Source organism: Erpetoichthys calabaricus, chromosome 12 (genome assembly GCF_900747795.2).
Source record: "Erpetoichthys calabaricus chromosome 12, fErpCal1.3, whole genome shotgun sequence".
In the NCBI taxonomy this organism is placed as follows: Eukaryota; Metazoa; Chordata; class Cladistia; order Polypteriformes; family Polypteridae; genus Erpetoichthys; species Erpetoichthys calabaricus.
In genome coordinates this window covers 48,693,231-48,704,569 of record NC_041405.2, presented here as the reverse complement: position 1 = coordinate 48,704,569, position 11,339 = coordinate 48,693,231, and the positions used below count along the sequence as shown (strand labels likewise).

Sequence of the window (11,339 nt, the reverse complement as noted above, 5' to 3'; positions counted from 1 at the left end):
GGCTAGTTAAACTCAATATTAAACTTATAAAGATGTTCTCAAGACTGTATGAGAAACACTATCAAGACATGGAAAGAAGGCCACACATCTGGATAGTGAACAGAAGTCCAGGTGCTGCGCAGCCACATCACAATTTCTCTTCCGATAAGCTCAGGTCAGTGGGCAGACCGGTTTGTGCATCTATTTCACTTGCATTTACATAATTTGCCCTAGCTGGATGACAGATTGAGTCAATAAAGGGACTAACAAAGAAAATAACTGTGAAGCAACAGGTCAGCTCTTGCGAGTGTTGAATTTCAAATTCATGGTCAGATTTAATAAGCATTACATTTTACTTTCTTGTTGAAAAGGTTTAAATCAAACAATGATAATTTCTCACAAGTATCACAGATAAGCCTGAAACTGTCAAGATTATTAATCTGACCGAGGGTCCCTGAACAACGTCTAGCAAGTAGTGGCTTCAACTCGAAACCTCTGTTTCCTCTGTGACATGGTTGAGCAATTTTGACTGTAAAGCATATACTGTATTACTAGACAAACATTTGGTTGAATTGCAGTTTAATATACGATTCCCACTATAACAGTCCAGCATTACTCATGATGTAGTTAAAAACTGAGAAATTAATTCTTTTAATAGCAAATGATATCTGACAAGTTGGGATGGGAAAAATTAGTTGTATTTATCGCAGAATTTCCTGCAAAATGGGGTAAAATGATTTAGAACCAATACTGATGCTTGGGCTGGAAGGGAAGATTCATTTCAACAGCACAAAAGGACCCCTAGAGGGCAGTAGTACACTTCACAGCCAGCTTTACATGTTCAATCTTTATTAACAGTTTGATAATAACAGCTTTGCAAGCAGCAGGTGTTTCAAAACCAAGGTGCCTTTGGCTTCTGCCATTTCAGAGCAGTAATGATATGAACAATCTTCAAATACCAGGCACATAATTTAACAAACAATTTTAGAAAATAAACTAACAGGAAATTGGCATAACATTAGTTACAAAATACTCTTTTACAAAAAAACAAAACAAAACAAAAAAAAAACAAAACCAAAAAAAAAACAAAACCAAAAAAAAAAAAAAAAAAATCAAAAGTTGATTTGTTATTTACTTTAATGAAAAATCAAAACTCTACAGTGTTTTACATTCAAGCTGCATACATTAAATCTTTTGCAAAAATGGTGCTTTTAATATACAATAGTTTGCAAAATGTTATAAAAACTAATATTTACTACTATTCCTAACCTGTAAATGTAATTATATTAGATACACTGGTAATATTCAATGATTATTTGTATCAATGCAAAACTATTATCTGGATTGTTTGATTCTTTGAAAATATTTCTAACACTGAACATTTTTAAATAATACTGCCAAGTATCTGCTTTCCAATACAGTTACACAGCAAAAATGTGCCGTTTAAAGAATAATGGAACCTTACAAAAGTTACTCTTATAAGCCTAAATTATAAAAAAGAAAAACAAAACATAAAAATAAAACAGTCTCGGCAATATTCTCCATAACAGAAATTTCTAATGACCAAGAAGAGGCGGCACTCCAGAGCCATCCTACGGTCACTACAAAGCTGCTTTTTTCAAGGTGCTATAGTAAGTGCATACAGCACCCTCCCAATAAATTTAACATATGCTGAATAGCACACTGTTCCCATAAAAAGATCACTAATTGGTTCCTTATAATAAGATGTTAATCTATATAACGCATATAACACTCAATAAGCCTCCCTCGGTACAGAGTGCTGCACAGAACTGGCCTTTAGTCCATATGCCAAGAGCTTCAAATGTTTAACACAACAGTGTATATACTGCAAGAAGTAAGTGAGATAATGAGATACAGCTGTAGGCTTTTTCAGGGTGTCTCCACATTGTCTCTTCATAACTGGGCAATAAGCAGACAGCCACAGGGTACATAATCAATCAGCAAGTAAACCCACAGGCTCTAGGCTTTGGCACTAAGTTTGCGATATGTAAGGCCAAAAAGGTAAGGCAGGTGAGAGGGTGGAGGGCAGAGAGCTGGGATATTAGAATCAAATTGCTATGTATCATTTGTCTTTGCAGACATATTTTCAAAGTCACTTAAAGGCAGATTTGTAGTAAACAGAAGGTGCTGAAGGGCAGCTCCTCCACAGCTGTAGGTGTCAGATCACATGGACTCAAACTCATCAATGCGCTGTTTTGTGTTCCCTTGCCGGATTTGACGCAGAGTCTTGTATTTGTCACGCCCTGCTCGCACATTCTCTGCATGGATCATATCGTTCTGTGTTTTCTTAGTCTCATCTCTGGCATTGGCAAGCTCTGAGCTCAAAAGCTATGAAATGGGGGAAAGAAAAGCAGCAGGTGATGAGTGAGCAAACCAACCTAAAAACTGACAGTGAGAAATCAAAGTTAAAGAAACCTAAATGCATAAAAAGTTAATGAAAGGCACAGTTGGGGACACTACATAACCAGGAAAACCCAAAACAGATTAGAGTATGTAGGAGAACTGAGAAAATCTTAGGAAACGAGAAAATGACACCTGAATGACATAATCAGAATGATAAATAAAGAAAGAAAATATTAAACAAATGAGATTTAGGCAGAGATTATTTTACCTTCAGATGTTTCTGTACACGTTCATTCTTTTCTGCCTCAGTCATGCGTTCCTCCTCACTGCGGTCCTTAATTGTGCCCTCTGAAGTCAGCTCAGCACTGGCTTCAGCACTGTTTTCATCATTCTCATCATGCTCATTTTCCGCATGCAAAGGTTCTTGAACATGGGTCACTATCATCTTCTTCTGAAGCTCCTCTTTGGTTTTTTCTAAGTCTTCCTGGACATGCACTGCCTATGGAAATAAAACAGAGTCTAGGGTTAATTTATAGGTACAAGACAATCATAGTCAGATCTATTATATAAAAAAAGGAGGAATAGAGCCTCTCGCCTGGTCTTGGTAAGTCCCAAGGTTCTTCTGTGGACCCTTTCTTAATTTGTGTATATAACAACTGCAAACCTTGTATGAACTGATCTGACATCCTTATTAAAAATATTTATAACAAAGAGAAGGCAAGTCCAGGGTTGGCTTCTCCCACATGCAAAATTTCTATAAAAAAAAACACCATGAAATGGCTGAAAAATGGATAGATGGTTGGAAATTCATAGCATTAATAAAAACTTGACAAAAAATAGAATATTCACTTAATCATCAATGATTTTAAAAATCAAGGCTGAATGGTTAGCTTTCATATTTTATATTTCAGGATTTCTCCAATTCCTCTGACAACTGATTCAATATGATGGCTACAAACACCCTTTTGTATGAAAGGCGAGTTTTTCTCAGCGTTACAGTTAGGGATGGTAATTTTCAGGCTAAATTCTTCAGACAATAATATACAGAATAGTTTCAACCAAAAATGTCACATGTTCAGGATAAATTAGTTTGAGCAAGATTTTAAATAGTTTCCATTGATAGCCAGCCACTTTGCCTTATTTCCTAGAAAATGCTACAGTGAAGTTCTACACATGCATGTGCATTTTGCTATGATATACGGTTTAACACAAAGAAAAAAATCACTTTTCTGCAATTAACCTTACGTCTATACATATAAGTACATATAATGGGCATTCAACTCTTTCCTTAAAATTCATACGCTGGCAAGCTCAAAAGTAGATGCAAACAGCACTATATTAGCCGGCATATTACTCCAAAGGTAAGCGAAGCTGGATGGGAGATTGAAAACAGAATGTCATACAGGTATGCTGAGCTTTGCATTCCTTAGACCCCTAGGGTATTCATGTTACTCTTTACAAGCCCAGGAAGGCTCAAGAAGACAGACAGAGACTCCTAGGATATTAGATCAGAAGAGCCTTGAAAATGAAACGGTGGGATCACAGAGAGGGACACGGCACACAACTCTGGGAGACAACTGGGAAACTGGAAGAGTGAATGTGACTTATAGTTGTGATTATTCCAAAACAGTTACTTCAACAGGCACTTCCTGTGACCATAACATCGGGAAGGTGATCCTTCTGAAAGTAAGGCTGTGGATCATTCATTGTTAAATAAACATGCCTGTTATGGGGCTTAACTCGTATTTGGCGAGTCTGTCTTGGTCTTGCTATCTCAGTGCCTATTACTATACTATTCTTGATATTGTTACGATCAAGTGGCAACAATTACATTCACCTTAGTGCAGTATCCTACCCTTATTATGCTTTCCTTCTTCTTCTCCTACTACTACTTTGAATAGTGTTATTATCATCATCATCTTTTTGGTGAAGCCTTGGCATTAGTACCAGAAAAATGCAAAACATCATCAATATGCAATATGTGGGAAAGGGTGCCATAAAATCACGACAACATTCTTTTTCAGATGTGGCCTCCTACCCCTCACTGGGAGTAGGTGTAGGAAGCTTTATAAATACTTCTCATGTCCTGCTGTGAGGTAGGACAATTTCTTATCATGGGTCATATTTTTAGAGCAATTCCTAAGAGTAATTCTGAGATAAATTCAGGCTCAGATCACCAGTCTTAAATTTTTAGTGCAACTGTAAAGAAAAAAAGTATTACTCTGTTTAATTTACATATCATCTAGAAGCAGAAGACATTGCAATTATATAGCATTTTTAAGACACTCAAAGGGCTTTACATAGGGATTGGGGGAGCCACTTTAACACCAATATGCAGCATTCATCTGGATCATGCAATGGCAGTCATTTTGCACCAGTACGCTCACCACACATTAGCTACGAAGGTGGTGAAGGGATGAGACAGACAGCCAGTTAGGGACAGGGAACGATTAGGAGGCCGGAATGATTAGGCTGTGATGGGAAATTTAGCCAGGACATCAGGAAGCATCCTATTCTTCACGAAAGATGCCTAGGGATCTTTCATGACAACAGAGAGTCAAGATCTTGATTTTACATCTCATTTGAAGGACAGCACCATTTGTACAGCACAACATCCCCATCACTGCATTGGGATCCACACTCAAGACCACAGGGTAAGCGCCTCCTGTTGGCCTCAACAATAACTCTTCCAGCAGCAACCCAAGCCTATCTTTAAATATGCCATAAATATTTTTTCATTATTAAGTAGTTAATTATACTTTGGAAAACAATACATACGATTTTTGACCTTACACAAATCAAATGCCAGGTTCAGAGCTTTCATGAACAAAGTGACTCAGAAATACTCATGTTAAGATCTACTACAATTTCACAGAATTTACTGAGTTGAGTTATATGTGAATAAAGGCTGAAAATTGCTGGGAAAAAAATAAATGTCATGGCATCCTCAAATACCTATGCTGACTTTTATTTGAGCAAACCTATCGCAACAGACTTGAGTAAACAGCTTAATCACTTTAACTTACAGCTGCTTATTTTTAAGAACAGCTTTTTCAAAGTGTCTGGCTATGGAAACTGAACAGACTTCGAAATAATGAAGTGTCTCTCCATTCAACCAAACAAAGAAATTACTTATGCTATTTACTGCCAGATGTGGCCATCTTCATAAGGGTAATTTTCAAACAGTAATATGAGTTGTCCACTTGTGCAACTGTGTAGTAGGGAGGTATATGGAGCTCATATGGTAGAAAATGAAGTTCACAGAACTTGCCAAAATTGGAGAATGAAGCATCATGCATGTTTGAATCCTTGCTACTTCATATTTGGGTGATGTTTTGCAGTTTCCTATTCAGTGTGTTAGTTGTATCTTTAAATCTTCTTTGAGATTTGAATACATTGTACAAAATAACAGTTACATTAAATAGCAAGTTAAAGTCAACAAATACAGAAACTGAACCATCACTGCTTACCAGTATATTCTCCTTAGACATAGCCCCTTTCGGAATCCCCACCCACACTGCCTGTGAATTTTGCATGTGCACTTTATCAACTCTGAAAACTGCTCAACTGTTAACTGGAAAATTTCTGGAGAAAATTAACCTGAGAACAATCTATTAAGAACGCTGAGTAGTGAACTTGGGAGTTATATTGATAACATACCTTATGACAGCTACAGTCACATAACAGTTTTATTTCAGTTAGTGAGACATCCATAACTATATCAGTATGCATATATCTCATTAGAAGCAGATTATAATAAAGAAATTAATGTTGCACAAGGTGTGATAAATTATTTTAAAACATTTTTAGAAGCAGGAGACCAAAATGGTCACATTGTAGAGTTCTAATATGAACAAGCAGTTCTTTCTAGATATTTAAGTGTAAAGTATAAAGGTTGATAATTCAAACTCCTCAAAACACAAAAACAAAAAATTAACTTTTTATTGCTCACACTGTAGAAAAAATACTGAAATTTACTGACTTTTAAGTTACATTGATATATGTTTTCAGTGATAAATACAGTATATGCTTTCTCCTGAGGCATAAGATACGGTATATTGTTGTCACTGTTTCTTCCACATATATTTTAGATACTTTGAATTTAAATCCAGAGCTTATTTTAGCTGTCTAATAGCACAAAAGGTCTCATGCACATTAATCAAGTGATAAGACAGAGAGTCATGTGTTTTTTTTTTTGTTTGGTATTACATCCATCCATTTTCCAACCCTCTGAATCCGAACACAGGGTCACGGGGGTCTGCCGGAGCCAATCCCAGCCAACACAGGGCACAAGGCAGGAACCAATCCTGGGCAGGGTGCCAACCCATCGCAGGACACACACAAACACACCCACACTAGGGCCAATTTAGAATCGCCAATCCACCTAACCTGCATGTCTTTGGACTGTGGGAGGAAACCGGAGTGCCCGGAGGAAACCAACGCAGACATGGGGAGAACATGCAAACTCCATGCAGGGAGGACCCAGGAAGCGAACCCAGGTCTCCCAACTGCGAGGCAGCAGCGCTACCCACTGCGCCACCGTGCCGCCCTTGGTATTACATTCTATGTGAAAATACTGTAGACTTCATAATTTTGGAATACTGAATTATATTAAAAAAAAGAATCCACCCACAACCAGATTTTAAACGCCATATTTCAAAGTGAAATTCAACTTTGTAACCCAGTAAGGCACAGCCATGTCCAGAGTAAAGCCATGTATACAGAAGAAGGTGTGGCTAGTTCAGAAAGCATTTTAAGAAATTTCACTAGACATTGTAGTAACATGTGATATATTCAAAGACTAAAACACCTTACAAGGGCTTCCACTGACTAAAGGCAGTCACTCTGCCCGCCTGTTTATTTTAGTAACACAATAACAGGACATTTGGGAATTGCCAATTATAATTATGTTTTTGAAAAACCCGAAAGTATGGAAAATATCACAATGGGGCATCAAACATCCTTTCAAGCAAACAGGATTTTCCTGCCGTAGAGAAAATAAGCCCACCCAGCACAGACGTCCTCCTCCCACCTTTGCACAGGTTAAAGGTCACCTGCAGTTAAAATACTAGCTGTATTATAAAGTATCAAAAAAAGACTACAGCATCCAACCTCTTGTGCTAAGACTGTCTGTATATATTCACTACTCTTACATCTGTGTAAACTTCCACATTGTTGCAAAGAGAAAAAAAAAGGACAAGAAAAGTGCATAAAAGTATGCAAGCGACTAACTGAAAATTTGCTTAAGGGATGGATGTAATGTTTAGATATCTTTACCAAGTATTTTTTATTTTATAATAAATCCCATCAAAATTCACGAGTCTCAGTTTTCTTGTATTTTCTAGTAACTACATTATCATTAATGTTTGCTGAAATTCAGGTCTGCTAACACAACAAGCACAATAATATACAGGTTGAGTATCCCTAATTCAAAAATGTCTGGGACTGGAAGTATTTCAGATATTTTTGGAATTTGGCAATATTTGCATATATACTTAATGAAATATCATGGGGACATCTAGTGCACAAAGGCAGCCAAACCAGCTAAATATGACTCAAGCGTATAATTATTCATATAATTTTTATTGTAGTGATTTCTTAATGGGTAAAGGAAAGGAAGGCATGTGAAAGAATGTGGTTAAAAAAAAGTGTTTATTAGGTTGGGAGATTCAAAACAAGGGAGGCTAAGTGTGAGGGACAAAACTGGTTCAGTAGAAATAGCAAACTGAACTATGTACATTCTTCAACACCCAGCTATGCTACTACGCTTGTTGCTTTCAGTTTGTCACACTATTCCTTCTCTCTCTCTCTCTCTCTCTCTATCATCTCTCTCTGGGTGCGTCTGGTAACTCTGTACTCATATACTTGGAGTCTGACATTAGTCTGAGCCACCCTGCCCATCGCTCCAGCTTGTGCCATCACACTCTTTTACCTTGTCACAGCATTGAGCTGCAGCATGTGTGGTAGTTCTAGCAGAGTCACTACATTATAATATACGTTGACATGGCAAGCATATTAAAACTGAAAAGTGATGAATACAAGATATAGACTATATTTTAGTTCCCTTTTAAGAGGGTCAATGTTGTGTATTTGCACTGACTGACCAATAGGTCAGGAATATTTCAGCCCACTTTCACTCTACCATGCCGACTGTTCTGGAAGCCATTAACCACCTGACCAAGGTGCAGCATTTAGTTTTTGCATGATATGGGGTTACATGCATAAAACAGAACATGCTTCTCCCAAAATAAAAAGGCAATTGGCAGCAGTGTCTGGTTTTACTGATGAAATTGGTGCAATTTATTGAACGCCTATTGCAATAATGGCACCTACCAAGAATAAAGCTGCTGTTGTTAACTGTAAAAAGTGACATTATAATAATTCCCAAAATGTAGAGGAGAGGCACTACAATTTATATTCCCTTGAGTTATGCAGCTACGTACGGGTGAATCAATTTTAATGGTGCCACACATCACTTTTGAACTGCCATACAACTTTTATTGAGTCACTACACAGGGGACAAAGCTTTAATTGCTTAGTGGTGCCTGATTATTCTCAGTGATCTCCAATACTGCCACAAACAGCCCTGTCGTTAATCTTGTGTTATTTTTTGCAGCACTCAATTTTTTACAAGATACCCCAAACGGTCAATAGTGTGTCTTAGCGTCACAGGGGACACATTATTAAGATTACTGTGATTTATAAAGGTAAATTGTGTAGAAATGTGTGCATGCCTGGTTTTGTATATGTGCTTTTATTTGGAATACACATTTTCATGGTTTTTGCTCTATACATTTTCACACTTGATTCCAAGCAAAGCTTTACAAAAGCTACTTTTAAATTTTCCACAGCAATCAAAAAGCTTCAGATTTTGTAGAATTTCAAATTCTGGAATTTTCAAATTGAGGATACTTAACCTGTACTTAAAGTACAAGAGAAAAGGAAAAAATACTTGGAAATAAAAAAAAGTGTAATCAAGATGGGATTAGATCTTGAACCTACTTGCACAGCAAGTAGCTAGACAAGATGTTGAATCTGGCCTACGAGCATAGCACAGATAACTTGTCAGGGCAAATGAATAATGCCTTGTTGTGTAAAAAGGATAACATTGTCAAAGCTCAAACATACTTTACAAACTGTCAAGATTATTCAAAATTTAGCAAAGCTAGAAGGAAGGACTGTGTGTCTTAAAGGCAGGACTGCTGTTAGAACAGGTATAAAGTGTCTCACCTTCTCTTGCCACTCTCTAGCCTCATCCTCCTTCTTTTTCTTTGCATCTTCTAATAGTGAAATTTGTGAAGTCAGTTCTGCAAGTTCTGTGGCCTGAAAGGGGAGATTGTTAAAGACAATAATTACAGATAGCCGGAGTAACAGCAAAGCAGTAAAGCCTCAAAGTCCACAAAAGCAACCTACTGGAGCACATAATGGTGAGCTAATAAGTGTATAGTCTAACAGGTAACTGAATGCATATTCTTCATCATCCTCTCATTACACTGAGCTAATACGCTGAAAAGCATTGGAAGAAAGACCAGTTGTTGCTCTTTTCCTAAACTTCATATAACTTTTAAGTTATACTGTGTGCAATCACCCAGTCCAAAATTTGTGTTGTCAGCCAGAACTTTAATAAAAAATGATTTTTCCTTTTCCATGGCTTAAATATACATGTGAGAGAACAGTTTTTCAAGATTTTTATTTTTAACAAACCATTCCTACTTAATGACAAGTGATACTTTAATTTTAACAGTTCTCCAGTTAGTGATAACATCATCACTGAATCAGTGCCATAACAAACGCATAGTGTGTTTACTTACCAAGTGCTCTTGGTTTTTCATCTGGCTCTCAGCTTGCTGCAGAAGTGCAGTCTTCGCCTCTTCAGCAAGCCTGCGTTCTTTATCCAATCTCTCAGCATCCTCTTGGGCTCTTTTTCTCTCCAATTCTAAATCCAGTGCTCGTTGTGTCTGCTGCTCCAATTCTGAGGAAAAAAAAAAAGATTACCTCCTTCAAAGAAGAGCGAATACAAATGCACCTAGGAGTGGACTCACTAAAATAGGATACTTTCTTTTGGGACTGATAAGTTTTTATATGGAAGTAATTTTTTGCATTTTAACAGCATGATAGAAATTATCTTCAGTTATTTAGGCTGGCATCCTCCAAACTATAATCAAATCCACTTAAAAAAACAATTCAGGGTGACACTAAATCAAAGCCTCATCTGGATGGAGTGGGCGCAATGCAGAAATTTATGATAGAAGAAATGCCATTGCATCTCACAATTCCCTAAAACCAGACGGTTACATGTTGACATTTCTTTCAAGTGCTATATATAAAATTCATCATAAAACACTTACCAATTGATATATCAAGAGTCAAATGCACTTGAACTACACTGCCAATTCTCAGGAATCAGCTCAATTGTTAACTTAGAACAGCCGAAGCTATGAAATAGCACCAAAAATTAGCAATATAAACCACCTTGCTGGGCTTTCCTCGTCTGCTCTTCAATCTGCTTTAGCCTCTCCATCAGCTCCTCCTTCTCACGTTCTATTTTTTCTTTCTCCTTCTCAGCAAGTTCTCTCTTCTTCTTTTCATTTTCAAGTAAAGCTCTGTAAATGAAACAAACTTTATTCAGACTGGGCAATCCATAGTAAAGCTTTACAATCATAGCATTCTGTTAATGTAGTTGAAACAACCAGTACTAGCAGAATGTTGATCAGCACAATGCAGTGAAAAATTGATGGCTTCTTCTCCCTGGAGTTTGTGATTGCACTTACCTTTCCATCTGTTTCTGATGCTTCTCCTCACGAGCTTGGGCTTTCATCTGCTGCACCTCAATGGTATCAGGCTTGCGACGGCGCATATACAGCTCATGATTTCCCATGCACAATGCAAGAATGCGCTTATTGATCCGTAGGCGAGGTGCATAAAACACAAAGTCCTAATGTACAGGTGAAGACAAGATGTCAGTTCCCTCCCTCTTGCATTAATGGAAGGCTATT

At 37.3% G+C, this 11,339-nt stretch overlaps 1 protein-coding gene across 1 annotated transcript in view; it reads right to left on the bottom strand.

Annotated features, from left to right (window-relative positions):
- Positions 1 to 811: 811 nt before the first annotated feature.
- The window catches only part of msna (moesin a), a 57,268-nt gene continuing 46,740 nt past the window's right edge, over positions 812 to 11,339 (bottom strand). The window contains exons 8-13 of the mRNA XM_028815485.2: positions 11,115 to 11,278; positions 10,816 to 10,946; positions 10,155 to 10,315; positions 9,574 to 9,666; positions 2,612 to 2,842; positions 812 to 2,328 (exon numbers count right to left, since the gene is read on the bottom strand). Coding sequence (XP_028671318.1) covers positions 2,164 to 2,328; positions 2,612 to 2,842; positions 9,574 to 9,666; positions 10,155 to 10,315; positions 10,816 to 10,946; positions 11,115 to 11,278 — 945 coding nt within the window. The 3' untranslated portion in view covers positions 812 to 2,163. The remainder of the gene's footprint in view (positions 2,329 to 2,611; positions 2,843 to 9,573; positions 9,667 to 10,154; positions 10,316 to 10,815; positions 10,947 to 11,114; positions 11,279 to 11,339) is intronic.